Raw genomic sequence first — 20,600 nt, 5'->3', positions numbered from 1 at the left:
TCACTAAACGGCTCTTCACGACTGGATGCACTGGGTTTTTCAGGATTCCCAGGCACACTGACACAAACGCAGGAAGAAGACATTGCAGAGCTGAGCATGCTGAGCCGTCTGTATTACTGAATTGTCTGCCCCTCAGCAGAAGAACCGGTAACTACAAGCCAGGGAAAAATGCTGTCTCAGTCTCAACAGCAGCTGATCCTACCCAGTGTTTCCACAAGACTTTTAGGTCTCAATGAATTGGGATTTTTATGATGCAATCACATTTCATAGGCAGTTTCCAATTTATCCTAATCACAGCTGACAGACTGTCAAAGACAGACAAGTCAGGCAACAAACATACACAGTGAGAGAGAGATTGAGTAGACACACAGAAATACAGAGGGAACCAAGTATTTATGTCGAGTCAATGGGTGCCCTCAAGCATCTAAATTTTACTCAATGTTTTCCATTCGTTTTCCAAAGCACGTCTGAAAAACAATCAGAAAACATTTTCTGTTTTGTCATTATGTTATTTATTGCAGGATTAGAGCACCTCTTCAACATTGCTGGGTTAACTTCGTAAAATGCTGTGAAACCTGTTCTGCGTCTGTTTCCTTACATAAAACTAACAGCTGACCAAGTTTTCTTTCCTCCCACACCTTCTAAAGGGTAAAACAAAGGTAAAGAAGGAAAAGCAAAAATAATACAGAAGAGATCTTAAAACTAATATGACTGCTTGAATGACAGAGTGGCATTTAAGCCTAGTATGAAAAGATCAAATTGATTCACACAGCTAGAAAAGAAAGTGTGAAATTGGAGACCCTTAAACCAATCAAAGTCTTCCATCGAGTTTGGAAAGTTTTTGCCCACACATACCACCCTACTAATAAGCTCCATTTCTGGCCATGGAGATGACATTCTGAAATTCCTACTGGGATTATGTAAGCTGCAGACAGAGCTACCTTTGCTGTCTGGCAGTGTAGCGACACAAACACAAATGATAGTCTCAAAAATGCTATAAATTACAGGTAAAATTACATAAACTCATCAAGGCAATCACAGCAAACTTCTCACAGTCAGAATGAACAGACAGACCGCAGAAATTACCTAGTCTTTAAGACATGCTACAACGTCAGCAACACACTCAATAGGAATACTGGCTGGTGAGTATATTCTGCATATATAATTCCAGGGAGAGGAAAAATGGAAACTGGGCAAAACTCTGCCTCCAGTCAATGGAAACGCAGACTCCTGTTACACTTCTAGTAGAGAGAAAAAGAAATCCTAGTGGTAAAATTCCCATGTGTGGAAGACATAGCACTGCAGTTCACAGAGAATTTTCACCTAAGGTATGAGAGCAAAGACCCTCATTCCTATACTTTAAAGGCCAACAGCAAGACAACAGAGCATTACTTGCTGTGGGATGGAAAGCAGCCACCTAGACCACTGCCCTTAATATACAAGTCATCCAGCTGGTGCTTAAACTTAATGAAATGGCTGCAACATGCTACAGTTTCAGGTTCTGAGGTGTTTTGCCAAATGCTGAATTTCCTCAAAATACATCAATGATAACAGCTTTGCTATCATTTGAAACTGTTCCCCAAATTGATCCCCAACAGCTATCCATTCTCTTTTCTACTGGGTATAAAAATAGATTTTATTGCTTTCAAAGAGGTTTTCCAGTTTGAAAGAGATACCATAAGACCTAGAAGAGATCCATCTTTTGACTTGCTGGACTGAAGGAGCATTTGTAAAACAAGCTATTATCAATACATCCTGCAAGATGCTCAGCAGCTTCATCATTCACAGCCTGCAGGCCCTGTGCCTTCTGCACCATCACAAGCAAGGGGCAGGAGGTCTTTGTCTTCAAGCCAAGTGTAAAGACAACTGCTTGCAGGCCCTGTGCCTTCTGCACCATCACAAGCAAGGGGCAGGAGGTCTTTGTCTTCAAGCCAAGTGTAAAGACAACTGCTTTCTTTTTAGCTTTAAATGAATATTCCAAGAGCAGAAGTAGATGAAATGGAGTATTAGACCCTAATAGGCAACACCAACTTATTTACACTGCTAATGCAAACTAGTGTAAATGTCAATAGTGTTTCTATTTGGAATCTTGTGACTACAAAAACAAATATCTCAGTAAAACATACCTTTTTTTTTCCCCTGAAAAAGAAAACTAATTCATCACAACCTGTTATGAATGATATTTTTATTTTAATCGTAATCTTATTTTACCCACATAAAACTTTCAGTAACTGCATCTTCTCCTTCAATGTCTTTCTGTCCCACTTAGATTTAAAACATTGCTAATAATCACCATCTCCCATCTGAGTACTTAGGTGTACAGTCCAGGCCAAAATAACCTCCATTACCTTAAAAATAATTAAACTATTTAAAACTTACAACTATTTAAGTTATTTTTTATTTCAGTTTTTTATTTATATCTGATCCACTTGCCAGAATTGTGCAGAGTGAAGAAAAACAGATCTGCAAACATTGTTAGCGAACAGATGTTCAGATGAAAAAAACTCCCAATTTACTGGCCATCCCACAGAGGGACTAGAGAGAATTAATTGCTCTTCAGCAACAGCTAGCTAACTAGTAAGTAACCCATACAGTAGACTAGTCACGTGAACTCATAAGATGCCTTTTATTTCTGGACTGCCTGCTCTCCCAATGTCTACATGGGGTCACATCTGTAACATAGCGGGAGAAGAGCAAAACGAAGCACCACCAGCAAAAACACAACGGCTATTATCCTGGTGGTGCAAACAATAAGGAGCGTTAGCACTTCAGAAAGGGTTAGGGAAGGTTAAAGATACCAAATCTGTAACTAAAGTAAAAAAGTACCAATTCATTAAATGCTGACTATGATTTTTTTTAAAAAATTAAAACAATCACAAGGAAGTTTAAGTGCTAAGGCCAACAACACAGTACAATCTTTTGAATATTTTATGAATTTAAAAATTAAATATTAATTACCAACCTTAATGCCAAAGTGTAGGTTCCAGGTTGCCGTTGGCTTTCACGAATGAGATAGCTTCCCTCTGCAACACTTAATAATTGGTCAGCTTCCTCCCTTGAGATCATCCCATGGAATCTAAGGAACAAAGACTTTTTGAAACACACGCCTTTTCACTTTTAAATCACCTTTTCCTCTTCTTTTAAAAACCACCAACCATGGTAATTAAAAAAGAAGCAAACATAAAAATGACTGATTTGCAGGAATCTACAGCTTAAATTAATCCCCCTTTCTGCCTGCATTTGAAGTCACTTCAAATGGTTTAGAAAGGCTTCTATGAAACAGTATCTATGAAACAAATATACTGCTTTTTAAATATCCATCTATCAATTTAATATGTAGAAATAAATCCATTTTCTCCTGCTGGCTTCACATGTTCTGCACCAGTGGTATGCAATGTTTTGCAGCATTCAGGGATATTATGGCAATCTGCTAAAATCTTGAGGATTGCACATAATCTCGGTAATTACTGGTGTAATAACCTAGCAATATTACACATCTTTTACCAAAATAAACACAAATAAGATCTGCTTTGTTTCCCCACACTAAATCTAACCATCTTTGCCTTAGCAGCCTGAAATAGAAGACATGTATATACTGTACACTTATATTGCATTTGTGATCCAAATCTCTTTTTTTCCTGCACACAAACAACTTTTGCAAAAGCCAACTGGAGGTGAGGGTAGAGACAACCCTTTGCAAGTACAGAAAGATATGTTTTTCTCACTTAAGGTAGCACTCTATATCCATATCCATCAGAAAACGTAGCTGTAATTTTAGGCAGACAAAAGCGATAGTACTGCAATAATAATCTGATGGTGAGCAAGACACATTGCTGTAAAACATACAGAAGAAAGAGTGCCCAGAGCAAACGTTTGCAACCTTTTCTGTTACTATTATCAACCAACAAGTCCAGATAAACCACTTTCAGAGATGTATGTTACTTACTCTCTTCCATAATATTTGGGTCTGTTCTCTACCTAGAAGAAACAACAGAGACTGTAATGTTTCATAACAGGTGAACCCATACAGTAAGCATACTGTCCACAATATAGTATTAAAAATAGAAAGGGATATAACGTGAAAGCACAGACAAAAATCACCTACTACCCCAGGATTTTCCTTGAGGGTGGAATATAGGGAAACTAAAAGAAGACCTTTGGGAAACATTGCACTTCTGAATGGCTTAAAATGGAGTGAGGAAGAATGAGCTGCTTGGATCATGTCATCCTCAGGGCTCTGCTAATACAAACTGATAGCATTAAGTATTGCTTGTATAAACTGCCAAAATGGGGAAACAAAAGATTCATTTCATAGGTGTAAGTGTACTATATTGTTAAGTGCATTAATACAGTGAAACATCTAGAAAACTCTTACAAGTTATCTTCCATCATAGAGCTGTTGGTGCCACCGCTGCAAGAAATTAAGCCACTACCATATCCCCTCAGAGCAAGGGCCAGTGGGAGATTAAACGACCATTACCAAGTACCTAAGTCTTGCGCTTCCTGACTTTGCTAAACGGTGTGATCTGTAGTATCACCTAAAAGACCTCAACAACAGGTATGCATGTGTTATGCTGCGTAACACAAGCCCGTCCGTGCTCTAAAGACCATACAGTGTAAATGCACACAACATGCAAGGGTGTCGGAACACAATTTGCCTTGTAAGCATTTCAGATGAAGTAACTCATCTGCAATTGTTCAGGAAGTTTACAGACGAGTGAGGAACTGAAGACCTCCCAGAAATCAGCTCAATAATCTAAACCACCAGATTATCCCTCCTTGCTAAATTTAAAGGAGGAAACTCTGGGGAGTAAAATTCAACAATTGTACAACCTGAACTACAAGAATATAAAACAATCCAGCTATAATAAAACACAAAATACAGTAAACTGCCACTTCAGTTTCTTTTTTCCATCTTTTCAGAAAAAAACTATTATAATTAGCACTTCTCTCCAGTTATCTCAGTGGAGTATAAAGATTTCAGATGTCCAAAACAACTGAAAGTATATCCCGGTGTCCAGTCTAATAACAACTCTTCCACATTCCCAGCAAACAAAAAGCTACTCATCACTTTTGAAAAATCATTCCATCACTGGAAAGATTTATAATGTTCTAAAAGATTTCCTTTTCCTACATAACAGCAAACAAGAGTTGACCGGTGTGATAACTGTTTTCAAAGGGCCTGAAGAGACTGGATGTCCTGGTTTAGACTAGAACAGAACCCATTTTCCTTTCAGTGATTTTTCCTTTCAGTTAATTTTCTTCTAAGTAACTGCACTTTCTGAAGCTAACTACATGTTTTTCAGACAACGTTCACTTCTAGGATTGGTAACACTTGAAGTTTATAGTTATTACTAAGGTAACGGTAGGAACGGTATGCAGAAAGGCTCTTGCTTACACTTATTCCTATAGAAACCAAGGTCACTGCTAAGTCTCTTATGGTCCACAAGTGAAAGGCTGTAAAAGGGTCGCACTTGTGGGGAGGAGTGGACGGGACAGGTGACCCAAAATTGACCAGTGACGTATTTCATCCCATACATGTCATTCTCAGTTTAACGCTGAGGGATCACGAGGGTCACTCTCTCTTCTTCTACGTCTGGCATCCAAAGAGGACTCTGTCCTTTTTTCTCCTGCCTTTGATCCCAATCTGTGAGTTCCTGAATCGAGTTCCCATCTCCTGCTGAGTCCAGTCTGGGACCTCCTGGAGCCCGCCCTGCAGCACCGGTGGTGCAGGGGAGCTCGATCTTGCTTTTGTATGTATTTGTATACATTTAATTATTTCTATTATTATTATACTCGTTTTCATTGTTATTATTTATTAAAACTGTTTTAACTTTCCAACCCGTAAGTCTCTCTCCCTTTTCTTTTGTCCTTTCCTCTCCTGGGGGAAGGAAAGGGTTAATAGAAAGTATCTGCCATCCATTTAATAGCCAGCCCAGATTTAAACCTTGAACATTGGATCATTTCAAAAAAGGAAGAGAGTTATACATATGTTTTGTTAAATGCAGGCTATTTCTTCAACAGGAAAACAGCAACACGAATGGAGAAAAAGTAAAAACGTTTTACTGTTGTTGTTATAGAAAATTGCAACAATTCCTAACTAAAACCCTCAAGACAAGACACTAATCTCAGGTAGTTGTTAAAAAAAGAATCCTGTTGTAAGACTTTGTTGTCTGTCTATTGAAATTTTATTTATCTCAGCAAATACAGTGAATTTATATGACAGAACTGGAAAATGTACATAAGCAAAAGCATTCCATTTCAGAAATAGATTAGTAACATGACAGGGCATCTTCAGAGTACTTACAAATCCTAAGACAAATTATAATATACTGTGTGTGCAAACATCTGAAAATGTGAACTGGCAGATGACAGGAGTGAAGCATCAGAGAAAAAGCTCCACTGGACTTCCAGGCAATTGTGGCTGGATTTGCAGTTCATCTCGGTGGATGATGAGTTAAAGAGGAAAATAACCACTTCTGTTAACATGGAGCCTCTACTGATCAGTTTTACCAACTCGCAAAAGCTTCAGTATAAATGCTGATGTATAACACTGCTTGTATAAGAGTCACTGCAACTGGAACGCCAGTTCACAGACTTTTATTGCCTAGTTTTTGGTGTTTTGGGTTTTTTTTTCGTAACTTTTAAGATTTATTATAATATTAGGCTTTTTGACATCTGGATTGAATGGATATATTTAGATTCTAAGGCAACGCCACCAGAACTCAGGAGGGGCATTCTAATTCAGTCAGAATTAGCTGGGCTATGTACACACTTAGTGCAGTCCGCATCAACTTACTAAAACACACAGACTTCCTGTAAGCCAAATTTACCATGTAAGACAGTAAACACTGTTCTCCAGCTTTCCAAAATGCTTCCTGCAAGTATCATTACACCAACTTTACTCATAGCAACTTCATCATAAAAGGCAGCGTAGCATTTCTTCTTACTTTAGGTATCCTTAGCTGCGCCAGAACTAGAAGCAACATGCAGCTTTCTTGGTCTTTTGTGTCTGCCTGAACTTCACAAAGTTCCTGCCAGACTGTATTTCTACAAATTACAACAGCAGGCACCCATGTATTCTCCAGTTGCATGTGAGCACTGAAAGCCAGAATACTTCAGTTCAGAAGCTTCATTAGCCTTTCACACTCAGTCAGCCTTAAGTTAAGGAGACAAAACCAAAACATCCATCTTGGACTGGAACTAAAACCCACCTAAGAAAGAAAATACATTTTTAAATGAAATGAAAGCAGTAGCACGAAAATGGTCATTTTAACTAAAGCTGTTAGCTGAAAATACAGTGTAATTATCCTCTGCAGTTTCTTTCTGATTTGGCAGTATTTTTGGACCAAAGTATCATTGAGCATTAGTAAAGGCAGCCTTAGCTACTTCATTTTCTCTGTATCCAGCAAAGATCAGCTTAATGCTAAGTCTTTTGACTTCTCAGGACTTTTTACTTATGGGAAAAAATTCCTATTGCTGTTTGTTTAGCCTATGCTCGGCAGAGTTTTAAAAATTGCTTCTGACTTAGAAATAAAAGAAAAAAATAACTTTTGAGAGACTTGCTTTCAATGCGCTTATTTGTATAGCACTGATGCAGAGGCCGCAGGAAAGATTCAGGTCTCACTATGGTACCTGCAAGAAACACAAAGGTCAATGAGATATCCTCCATTGTTTCATTTCTGATTTTTTCAAACTGAGGTGTGAAGCCAATGAAACCAAGTTTATGAACAGATAAAAGGGGCAGACTTGGCAAGTGCCTTACAGCAGCCATTCCTTCGGAGAAGAGCTTAGTTACCAGGAAAGTTGGGAAGTCATTCTGGTTGAGTATCATACAGATAAAGCCATCTTTGGCAACAGCTCTAACAAGGATGTTCTTTATATATGCCCATCTATGCTATGTTTCTTGACTACTCAGAGAGGCCATTTTCACAAGACCACACAGAGATGCTGTTTAACAGGCTTGTTAACTACTAGCGCTGAATTAGGCTGAAGCTTCGTAATAGGATGGAAAAGGCCAGTGGTTTTAATTATCTCCATCGTTTGTCTGATATTTTTTCATTTATAGTTATTTAAAATTTATCATGGAGTGCCTTCATATAATAGTCAAGGATGCCCTAAATATGCCTGCACCTGCACACATGTATATAAAAGATTATATGCACAACAAATACGAATTCCTTGGAAGTAATACAATATTAATTGGACAAACAACGTTATAATTTGGATGTAAGCCTCATGCAGAAGTCAAACATCCTTAGATTGTTATGGAACCACCAACTTTACAGATTAAACTCATACAGTGTTAAAAGCCTTGGCTCTGCTGCACCTTCACAATAAAAAACCCCAAATGAACGCAATGCTCTTTTGATGTCAGTGTAACTCCACTGATCTGTGTGTTGCTCTGATACAAAACTGGTGTAACAGAGCAGAAACTCGAATTCTCTCTATCTGAGAAGCATTTCATGTTAAGTAGGTCATTCTGTTGAATACACCTCTCAGTATCAGCACTTGTACAACACATGCCTTTGCACCTTAAATAAAAGGTTGGGTTTTTTACAGTGTGATTTCCATTTATTCTTTAACAAGTGCACTTTCCCCTAATCATCACACTTGCTTATGTCAACAAGTGGAATACAATAAGGCAAGAGAAGCAATTTATGTGCTAATACCTTAATCAAATTACATGTTGTTCCCTCCCACTGACCTCTTTGGTGTTCTCTGGACCAAAATTCTCTTCCTAAGATCTATGAATTTGTGTATACAGCTCAATAATTCAACCACTTAGGAAAAGATTCTGCTCCCCACTGACTTGCACATGGCTGCTAATAGAAACCCAGCTGAGAAAGAGCAGATCACAAAGCTCAACACTAGCAGGAAAGGCTGAGATCAGAGAGAAAGGTTAAACACGTTACTTCTCGCTGAATGTATTTTCACTTCAAGTCTGGCTCAGCTGCATAAATTGTTCGATACTTACAACAAAAAACAGTTATCTCCATTATAACGAATCAATGAAGAAGTAGGAAAATGCACACGGATAATGTATTATTTCAATTTTACCTTCATCAGAAAAATAAGCTTCAAAGAGCTTTTTTTTTTTAATAAATGAATTCTCTAATGAGAAAATGTGTATTTAATATGCTCTGTTCTGCAGCTAAATATCCGCAACTGAGTGATTCTTTCATAGCTCTGTTTTATTAAGTCCAATTCTCACTAGTTTCTAAAACCTGCAGCTTTTATTTCTCAGTCTCTACAACAATGCTCATGGTGCAGACACAGGTTTACTCTGCAGAGTTCAAGAAGCTATTTTAAAACACAGAATGTCTCTCTCCTTTTTTTGTTCACTCTGGCACAGGGAAAGTTTTACACTTACTTAAAGTTTGTTGTGTTATAATCTGTTTTGGAATAAATTCATAGAAATATGACATTACAGACACTAATGTGTTGCATTTGTTTCTTCAGTGATGACAGGACTTAGCAGAGTGTTTTGATTGCTCGCGGTACTTTCGCCAATCCCCCACTGACTCTAACTACCTGTTTATAGAATTAACCTGTATTACAAGCCTAAACTCCAACAAGACTTCAGATATTCTGTATATTCATGTAATGAAAAACCCTATCGTAGAGAACACACATAGAGAAACTTTCTAATAATGTTGTAATGGGAATAAAAACCTGGAAAACCTCCCATTTTTCTCACACCTCCGATCTTATCTTCTATAAATCTCTCCTTCAAATCTCTATCCCACCTTGTTTCATGTATATAAGATATCTGCACAACAATCTTAACAAGAATACCCCTGCTCGGACCCTCATTAACAGTAGAAACACTGGTTAAAACAACATTTTGCTACAATGCTTCTTGTAAAATTCATGTATTGTTCTTTCATATAGCTATGTCTTGCTTAAGTGCAATCAGCTATAGCTATACCTTTCATAAAAATACAAACCTATCAAATTAACAAAAGAAAACAAGAACGCTTCCACTAAATGCAATTTCACTTCTGTTAAATCTCTACTTTTTATGTTAAAAATTGACAGATTACTGTATAAAATCACAATTGGGCGTTTGAAAAGACGACATCAAAACACCTGTTTAATTCTGTAATCTTCTTTGTGATCTAGACTGTGAGCTACTAATGTTCCTGACAGTACCATGTCTCTCTGTATTTAATACTACATTGATGTGACTAATGTATTTCAAAGATTAATTTCCTTTCTCTTGGCATATGATAAAAATGCTTACGTTTTATTGCAGCAACGTAATAACTTTCAGTGGTTATTCAGTAAGAGCTGTGTTTGGTAATACTGCTTAACAAGTCAAGCCTAACATTTCAGCTTTTTTGAAATTTAAATGAGTGTTTCCCAGGTTCCTAACTGAAGCTGCAAGAGAGATTCAGTTATGAGTAAAATCTTGCTGGCATGGATGTTTGGTATCAGTTAAACCCTCCAGCACCACAGGTCTGGAGAGGTGCTGCTCTGCTGGACGGCAGCTCAGGGCACACTGGCAATCTGGGGTCTGCCTCAGCAACTGACCCCATGCCCAGGTGCTCCTGTATTGCTGTATATCAGCAGGATCCTGTTGTTACTGTTTGGATGCTTAAAAGCTGGGGCTCTGCATAGCTTAGCAACTAGTATTAATGAGTCTTAAGTACTACAACTCAAATAACAGCATGAGGGGAGGTTTCAGTCTTCCCTCTGTTGATTCATCGCACGCATCTAGCAGCGATGTGTGTAAAAGCAGGTACGTAGCTCCCCTGTACAGCTCTGCTCTCGCTTCTGTGAATTTCTGACCCAAAAAGGGGGAGAAAATGAATGTTTCCATTTATCCAAGAACGAAAAACCAGTAAATGATTCTCAGGTACACCTATCATACTCAAAATGCTTTTTAATTCAATTTTTAGATCAAATGGATTTCCAGGTACCAGTGCCACCAAGGCTACTTACTCTAACCACAGCACCAAGTCTCTCAGGAACTGTTGTTTAGGTTGGACACCATTAAGGATAGACTTGGAATTACTGGACACTATAAAACAATCTGTATAATACCCACCTCACGAGTGCAGGTTATCCTTCTAGGATGGGGAGCTTCCTGTTGCAACTGATACACTGAGAAAAGGCAGAAAAATTCTGATTAATACAGAATCATTATATAAATTAGGCATTTTAACATTACATTTTGCTGTTTAATAAAAAATAAGACTCTCTGCAAGATTTAATGTGAGGATACGTATATCAAGGTCTCAAAAATTACTTACAAGTGGTCAGAAAAAAGAATGTTGCTAGCCAACCTGGAATTATTGATTATCTTTACAATTAATCAATCGAGTACTAGGGAGTCACGGGGTAAGATCAGTCAAGTTTCCATCAAGCAGATCAGAAAAGGAATCATGATAAACACAAATTAAATTTCATTATATGTCAAATCAGGCTGCTATCAGACTTTCTTCAGTAAGCAGATGGAGTCCCCTCTGACTACGTTGGGCATACATTCAGTCACCTGAAATATGTCAAGACTTTACAAGAATCATTCAGACTTTGCAGAATCAAACCCTCTGGCTTTTGCGACTGCTCAGGGATAACCCTTCTGAACAAATGAAAAAATGGCCTTTGCAATTGCAGATCTAAAGACATCAGGAGTTGAGTAGCAGGGTAAAACAATTAAGGCCCAAATTATGACATACACTTACGAATATCTTCCCTCCCCACCCTTTTTTTTTTTTTTCCCCTTTTTATTAAATAAGCCTCATCAAGCCAGAATAAATCTTAGGAGCTAGTTGTAAATTTAATAGTACTAATGTGCAGACTTTCTAATATAATACCAAAGGAGTGACTTTCAACTTCTATCCCAAAAAGAGTTTGGTTTGGCAAGTCACCTTGAAAATGAGGCTGTCAACACTTAAGTTAGTATTTGAATAGTACTCAAACTCATAAAAGGGACATTTGGAACTGTAATCTTTTAAAATTAAATTATTTTTCAATCATTAGTACTAACACCAAGGTCTAATAACAAGTGCTGTCACCTTCTTCAGGTAATAAGACCATACCATACCTTACCCAATAAGATTTGACTTCATTACACTTCTCACTTGATCATGAGTCTTTTCCACTGACAAATGCTGTATTTTTGTGCTAAGCTACATGAGAATGGAGAAAATGGCAAGATGCCCGATAATATGGCAATCATAAGATAAACTGGAAAAAAATCAATCCCTTTGTTCCAAACAAAAAACCTAATGTTTTTTCCTGATGTTACCAAAATCAGTCGTTACCGTCTGTACTGGTATTAGAAAAAGATTTTTGCAAGCGATGAAAAACAGCACACTAGTATATAAAACAGCAATTTTCATTTCAAGCATAGCATGACCATTTATTTTCCCAGCACACAAATTCCCTAGATTCCACTGTAAAAGTCATATTTGATGGCACTGGCCCTTGTCCATGTCTAACTCTGAGAACTGTAGAGTCAAGTTCAAAGGAAAAAAAAATAAAAATCATGAAGTGAATATGGATTTCTCTGAATTTCACAGAAGGGCAGTGGAGACTCACAATCAGCATGCTCTGCAGAAATTGGCTAAAAACTGAGATTTGTTTCCCACCTTACTTCAAGCCAGGCTGAGAAGATTTTCAAGAAGGAAATTCCTCTTCTCCAAAGGCAGTACCTTTCTCCTCTTCCACTTAGAAGCACAGCAGGTAGACTAGGTAAATTACAAAACAGGATGCCTATTCCCTCTCCTCTAACTGATGTATGCAATTCAAACTGTTCCACACCAGTTTCCTTGCCATAATTATTGCCAGGGAAGTCAAACGAGACACTTCTCTTCATCCATCATGAGACAGAAATATAATCAAACACCATGACTCTGCGCTTAATTCTGAACCATGGGAAGGGCTCACCATGGCGAACCATGATGGTGTAGGACAGCACACATGTGCACACACCCGAGCCTTTACCTCCTGGGAAGCTGCCAACGAAGCTTCAGTATTGCAGAGGTTGGACCCTCCTGCTATAGATTACGGCATGGAATAAACCAAACAAAGAGGCAGTGTTCCCTGAGCTCACAGAAGGTACAGAGCTGTGATTCACTGTTAATGCTTACAACCGGGAGCAAAATACACAGATCTTGGTAACAAGTATTGCAATCATGACTAATGGTGTTTAATACCAAGTAGTGAAGTGTCTCAGTTTTATCTTTTAGCCTTCCACTGCAAGAAAAAAAGCTTGCTCAAATCATTCTGTGTGCAACTTCTTTAGTATTAAGTGGCTGACTTGGCATATGACAAGTTACTGGCATAATAAATGATGATACAAAAGGTACAGACAGGCTTTGCCACCAGATTCACAAACAGACCAAGGTCCCAGCCCTCTCAATTACATGACAGCAATTGCATATGTTGGTAGTTATTAAAAACTGTTTGAAGTCATCCATCTAAAGAAAACACTGAAGATGGACAAACTAAGTCTTCAGCCTTTTTTTAGACTTGTTGCCTTTCTATTTTCTTCAACTAACATAACTGTATTTTAAGAGACCCTGACATTCCTCGACTGTTAAGGCGTATGCAGTTTTGCCAACTCTTGTAATTTTTACTACAAATTTCATGATATCTGACTATTTAGATACAGTTTAAGCTCTTTGAAATTTCTTATGAGACATGTTCTCATTTACAGAAGTAATCTAATGCTCATATCGCATAGATCTTTACTATGTAACTCATGATGACTTTAACAACTCAAAAATTGAAAACCAAACCCAAACAACAAGGCTTGTTTATGAGTTTTAAGGCCTAATTGTGATTTTTCAATGCATCTAGGATGGCAATGGCAGGGAGAGAAGAGAAACAACTGACCTCTGTGAGCCATTAACAGAAGACTGGTCTAGGTGACAGAAAAGCGGTTTTTCTAATGCTCATTTAACTCTACTATATATATTTTAGCTGACAAAAAAAAATTAATCTGCTCTCTTACTCTTTTTCTAACCATGGTTTTCACCAAGCCTTTAAGACCAACCCAAAATCTCCAGTTGAAAACAATCTCTCACTGCAGAATGGAAACCTTTTTGAAATGACTATATTTTCTCAGGTGCTAAATCCCCCCAACTTTTAGAGAGCAACATTTTCATCATGTGAAATGTTGCTTGAACAAATCTCTTTAGCCAGCCTGAAGACACCAAGCTTTTTGAATATATACAAAAGAAAGTGAAAATATGTCTGACATAAGAGTTAGGGAACTGTTAAGTGTGTTAAACACACAGTCTGCTTTCAAAATCTGCTTTTAACAGAAGACTCTTCTTTCTTGCTGTGGTTCCTCAAATCTCAAAATGTCTCACACCTTAGCTTTTCTATCTACAAAGAACTAGAATTTAGAGGTGAGACACTGAGGGAAGCTACGATGCTTTACCATGGTGCCATTTGTCTCGTGTTTTCTTCAGTCTCCCTGAACCTCCATCAGGGCTTCCAAACACCACGTTATCCCTCTAAATTTTGAAATACAAAAAAATTTCTATGTAAATTTGGTGGTTTGTTTGGTTTTGGTTTTTTTTTTTTTAATTAGGAATGAAAACCAGCAAGTTGTGAAATTCCCAAGGGAGTGACACTCTGATCTCAGGGCAACGCGCCTGGACTACTGCCCTGCACACCTGAGTAAGGCAGCCAGCAAAGCCAGCTTCCTCAGAGCCAGGGCACGCAAGCCAAAGAGCTGCAGAGCCAAAGAGGGCAGGCTGGTAGGAAAACAGGCCCTTCTAGTCAGGGCTTCAAAAAACCTGCTTGTCATGCCAGGCCAAACAAATGCTCTCACTTTACTACATCAGCAAATTCTGGGGGAAAACTATTTATTATGAGTTTTTCTAACCAGCTCAAGTGTCAACTCTAGTGATGCAAGGTACTAAAGCACAGGAGCCCTATTGTGCAAGTGATACTAACTTTAAGGCATGAACAGAGTTCATGCAAGCCTCAGTCTAGGCAGCCAAACCAATATAAGCCAGACCCACACAGGAGTGGGATCACTTATGTTAGTAAGGTACAGAGAGTCTACTCCGAATAACCTGCATTCACTTGTCCTTGAGGATCAACAACTGCACCTATCTCTAAATAGCAATGAACCCCTTTGATGCTTCTTAAACTCATATACTGATGAAAAGAAAAATGAGTTTTTTAAAGCACCCAACTGAAACGTTTTCAGCTCTGACTTGGGGAAAAAAAAAAAAAAACCACAACAAACAAAAACATTGAGATACTCACAGTAAGATTTCCAAACAGGTGGTCTGTATTCATCAGTATCTGAAAGAAAAACAACAAATCTTAATGTTGTGCGGGAAACATTTTAACACAGAAATAACCCCGCAGAAGCACCTGCAGATTTATTAAGATAAATATTGCACCTAAGTTCTAAAATTATTTTTTACTATCAGAGTATAGAACAACCTGTTAAAAGTTCCTCCCTTCACTTAAACTGAAAATATGAAATGGTATTTTCTTTAGCCAGCTAGAATAAAAACTACAGAAGTACATTTGCAAAATGGTAAACATGCCGATCAGACGCCAAAATACCGGGGGGGGGCGGCGCGGGGAAGAGGAATGCGTATTATTTTACTATGTATATAACTGTAAGCTCCCTTTTAACCTACACCAGAAAGATTTTTTTTTACTCTCAATTTATACTCAAATAAATCAGTTTACATCCAACTTATTCCCACCGTTAGCTTTTTCCTCTTCTGGATAGCAATTAACAACTCCTAAAATATAATCAGAGTATGCAAGTACTATGAAATATTTTGCAAAAAAGGAGGGTTTTTTTTATACTGAGTACAAGCTCTACTTGGACGCAGTCAGTATGTATTAAAAGCACCAGCATATTTCTAAACCAAAATTTTAATTCTCAAATTAAAAAAGAATAATTCCCACTGTATTCTAAGTCCTGTCTCCCTTATGACTTGCTGACAACTGATCTGACATTTTGAGCACAGGGCTCTGTTGCAAACTTCATCTCTGATCCACTGTTTTACCACTCTGACCAGCTTTGCTTCTGATGCTACAAGGTCCCGAGGCTTTCTGCAAGAGGCTGTGCTTATCTGCCTTGGAGCTGGTGGGAGTTACTCAGGGTAACTCATTACACCACAGGGTCAGAAGTCGAGGCAACCACACAGCCAGCCTTGCTGTTCGAGGCCTCTTCTCACTGCAGCATTCATTTCTGAGCTCAGTTTGCAATTGTCTGCTCACTGGAACTACCTGCTGCATCCAACAAAACCCTAATTTCTAGTTTTTATTATGAGGTTATGTCAAGATCAAGCAATCTGGGAACCTGTTGCTTGAATTTTGGCATGAGTGACATCTCTGCTTGAGAGTCCTTAAGGCCTCCAAAACTGAGCCTGAAGCTGGGAAAGGATTTTTTATTGCCTCCCCTTAGGACAAGCAATCTGCCTTCTTCAGATACTTCAGTCCATCTCTCCCACCTACAGTCACGTCAAAGTATCTTTAAATTAGAGCTCAGTGGAATGAGATATTTTCCAGTTTAATTGGTGCAGACTTGCCCAGACCCTCCCCGGACCCACCCAGCACCCTCTCTGCCCTACCTGAGCTACCATTTTGCTCAACTTTTTATCCCGTATTTTAGTGCTATGCGTGAAGAGGGTGCAGTCCTTACAGACTACCTTGGTGGTAGTGGGTTTTATAAATACAATTCATTATGAATTTATTATTAAGGCAGCACCTAGTCAAACTGCCATTCCTCAACCTATGATGGTTTTTGATCTTTAGATGGTCCTGCAGATGTGCGGCCGCGTCCTGGGGATCGGCTGGAGTACCTCGGACACATTCAGCGGCCTGTGCGGTACTACAGCAGCGAAAGGAAATCAGCAGCAACTGATGCAGCCCATGGATATTCATGCCTACTCTGATACCTTTAATTAAGGCAGTGCAAGGCGATTCATTCCAGAAGCATTGCAACGTGATCCCTTCACACTGCAATGTCACATGGAAAAAAGGCAAAACTTGTAAGTAAAAATAACGGGTTTAGTCCCAGAAGACGATTCTCACCCCACCAGCTGAATTTTCTTTTGCTATAGTCTTTTTTTTTTGGCAGTATACGCACCAGTTGGATTTACAAATAAATAATTTAAGTAAAGGAAAACACTCACTGTATTTGTAAAATATGAGCTGACTGTTATGAAAATACAAATATCTTGGCAGTCTAACCTATACATGCTCGCACTCAAGCTGTATAATTGTTACAACTAAGGGCAGCATGATTATAAAGCTGAAAAGCAACAATATTTGTGCCAAACAAAAAAAAACAAACCTTATTAAAGTCAGACAAGAACAGCAGTAACTTTCATACAAACATTTAACATCCAGAAATTGGAAGGAATGATTTATGTTATGCAGCTGTGCACAAGGATTTTGTTAGAAAAATCTGTCGGTGAGTTCTACTGCCTTTACAGTGTGAGAATACCCTCTGGCCATCCCACATGAAGTAATGAAAAAACAAAAGGTCATGTCTATTGTGATTTAAAAAAAAAGTTATCTGATATAAAATACTGTAGCAGCAAGTACAGTGCAGTAACAACAGTGAAGCAGAGGGTCTATGCAAGAATGTTTCTATTGCTAAAACCACTCCACTACACAAAGATAAAACAGAATGAGCATAAACATCAGACCGCTGTGTTGGTTATCCGTTTTTAAAGATTAATCGATGTGGTCTCATTTAACACATCATCAGTATTTTGAAATGCATTATTAGGAAAAGGGCTTGAATTCCAGATAGCACAGGCTTCCACATGCAGCATCTCCAATTAGGCATCCAAAGTACCCAAAAAGCACTTTAAGGCATGATAAAAAACCCACAGAAAATGCTGAACTCAAAATACGTTTTCTCACTAATGCTGCACTACTTTCTAATTAACGCAATAAACTCTGTGCTGTCTGTTCTCAGATTTTCTACAGCTCCCATCAGCACAGTATCTCAGCACTGCTAAATGTTTCCACGATAAAATAAAATTGTTTTCTACAAGCTGTGCATCATGTTTTATCTTAACTGTATTTCTGCCTTAAGTGATATGCGATTCATCTTAAAGCTGCTCTTCTCCAAAGGTCTGGAACACTGTAGAAAACATAAATGCATAAACTGATGCTGTCAGCATTGGTGAGCCATTGGCCAGCATGAGGGCACTCTCATAAGCAGGTACATTTTAGATCAAGCACACTGCCCATGTACCTAAATTGCAATTTCAAATTCAGCCCAGTTTCAAACTGACAGATGCTGGTGCTGAATAGTCTTCCTAACCTTTAAAAGCAAAAATGTTTGACCATTTCCCATTATCCCAAGCAATGACAGTTTTTTAATTCGTCAGAATTTTGCTCTGATTAGAAGGGTATACGTATAAGATTTTATTTTTACATAATATAACGGGACTTCTTCAAATTCTCTACCCTGAATCCATACTGATATCTAATATTTTTCCAGCCTGGAACAGATAAGAAAAGAAACAGCTGTCTGCTCAAAATATGTACTGTCAGGCTCCTAAATAGACCCGTCATCATATAAATATGTATGTATGTGTAAAGAAAAGAGTAAGAACATCTTAAACTGATATATCACTTGAAATCCCACTGAGACCCACAGCTATACACAAGGTAAAGGGGTGGGGATAAACAGTGCTGCAGGACTTTTACAGTTCTGCAGACATTTACAGTTCTTTACCCTGTAAAATCAGTTTTTGCTCCTGAACCCACAGCAAAATCAAACTCATCTTTGAAGGAAGCATCTTATCACAGACCTGTAAGCTGGTGCTGTAAGAGGCACCACAGCTGGTGCCTCTAGTTCAGGCTTAGACCTACAGTTCTTACGTACCCTACAGGACAGGTTATGAGACCCTCTGCTTCTCCAAGGGCAAGGGTTTGCCAGCCCCTCTCTCTCTCTTCAGTGGAGGAGGACAGGAGCATTCCCTAACTATTTCTTAAACAATTCTCAGCACTTTCTTGCTATCATTCTCTTTCCTCCCAAAGACACTCTCCTCCTTTCTTTTCCAGGACTTTGCCTTCCCCCAGCCTTAGCAATCTTCATCTGCTCACAAGACCTCTCCCTCACCCTTGAGCAACGCTTTGGTTTGTTCCCTACTGCTAGGACTCACCTACCCAGCCCACTCTATCTGCTCAGCATCACAGTCTCAAGACATCTCATCTCTGCTCAAGGCTTCCTTGAAATTTGTCTAAACGCAGAGAAAACAGAGGCAGAAAAGCCCAGAACAGCACAACAGGCAGACCCTTTACAGGCAGAAATGCCACAGTGGGGCAGGAGCGTTGCTTTCTGGGCCCAGCATGCCCTCTTTTAAGCACACAAATTTACAAAAGAAAAAGGAAATAATGTATCTTGGGCATAAACCATCTGCTATTAAGAAGTGAAAAGCACAGAGCGATCATCAGCAATACCCGCCTGCACAGAAAAGCGCTTCTGCCATTAGAATATCATACAGTCATTTAAGAGACGTTCATATACAGACACAAATGCTAGGAGAGCATCTCAGACTTCTCCATAAACACAAATGTGACTAATTGTGACAATACAATGTAGCGTTTCCTTTCATTATTTTCCTTCTTTCTTACCCATTTCCATTTTATTCCTTATATAAATCTGGACAACTGTAGTACTTCCAGAGTGTACGTTTTAACTGCAGATATGAAAACTGTTACTATTGCCTCAAACTGTTTAGACTGCTTGTCTCTGTGTATTCCTTTTATAGAAAGAATAAAAATGTTTACCTCTGCTTGAAATGGTTCTTTCTCTCTCCCCACTGAGGATCAGCCGGATCTAGGGTAGAGCAGCAGCAGCTTAACTATGCATGGTAACCCCATAAAGCAATTTAGGACTTAGTGTGAGATTTCCTGTCGAGAATTCAGTTTTACTTTTCTTTTCCTGTATGTCATTCCCTGCAGCACGGTGATCTGTAACATCAGGCTGGGAGAAAATAATCAGCTATCTACCGACACAGCAGCTCTTGCCCCAAACTTTGATTTTATTTGGCAATATCCCTACTGAACACAGGTGAGGCCTCAGGTGGTGAACATTCTGGAAGAGGCCAGTTCTTAGCCATATGGACCAAATATCAACATGATCAGGAGACAAAAATCAAATTTCTTGTTTTCTGAACCAGTCTACGACCAAGGAATGGTGTAAGTCATAAATATGAAAAGATGGAAGAAAGTATAAAACATTCTTCTGTAATCTACGGCCTAGGTATGAACAAGTAAGCCTTAATGTGCATTTTAAGATGCTAATCTTGCTTTGTTTGGCAGCAGCATGTGTCAAAATTTAACTCCTGGAGAGATGCATGACCCACAGGTATGGCCATTTGCTGACCCATACAACAGACTCCTTTTTGTGCCCAAAAAACCCAACTTCTGGAAAATTCTTCCTCAGCCTCAAAATCTTGCTCGTTAGCACCTTCTCTATGCCCAAAGGATGGGCATAAAATCACTCAACTTACAGAAATAAAGCCATAATTTATTTGCTGGTTGGATTCTCAAGCCACAAAAGCAGCGCAGTTGAACAGAAAATGTCCTTTCACCTCTGTTTTTCAGAGTACAAGTGCCAACAGCATTTCAGAAAC

At 38.6% G+C, this 20,600-nt stretch overlaps 1 protein-coding gene across 1 annotated transcript in view; it reads right to left on the bottom strand.

The window, feature by feature from the left end:
* The window catches only part of CHN1 (chimerin 1), a 103,015-nt gene that overhangs the window by 65,005 nt on the left and 17,410 nt on the right, over positions 1–20,600 (bottom strand). Inside the window, exons 2-5 of the mRNA XM_068407484.1 lie at positions 15,238–15,276; positions 11,054–11,109; positions 3,947–3,978; positions 2,963–3,076 (exon numbers count right to left, since the gene is read on the bottom strand). Coding sequence (XP_068263585.1) covers positions 2,963–3,076; positions 3,947–3,978; positions 11,054–11,109; positions 15,238–15,276 — 241 coding nt within the window. The remainder of the gene's footprint in view (positions 1–2,962; positions 3,077–3,946; positions 3,979–11,053; positions 11,110–15,237; positions 15,277–20,600) is intronic.

The sequence above is a fragment of the Nyctibius grandis genome, chromosome 9, assembly GCF_013368605.1.
Source record: "Nyctibius grandis isolate bNycGra1 chromosome 9, bNycGra1.pri, whole genome shotgun sequence".
Classification (NCBI taxonomy): domain Eukaryota; kingdom Metazoa; phylum Chordata; class Aves; order Nyctibiiformes; family Nyctibiidae; genus Nyctibius; species Nyctibius grandis.
Note: the sequence above shows the minus strand (reverse complement) of the source record. Positions and strands in the feature narration are given on the sequence as shown.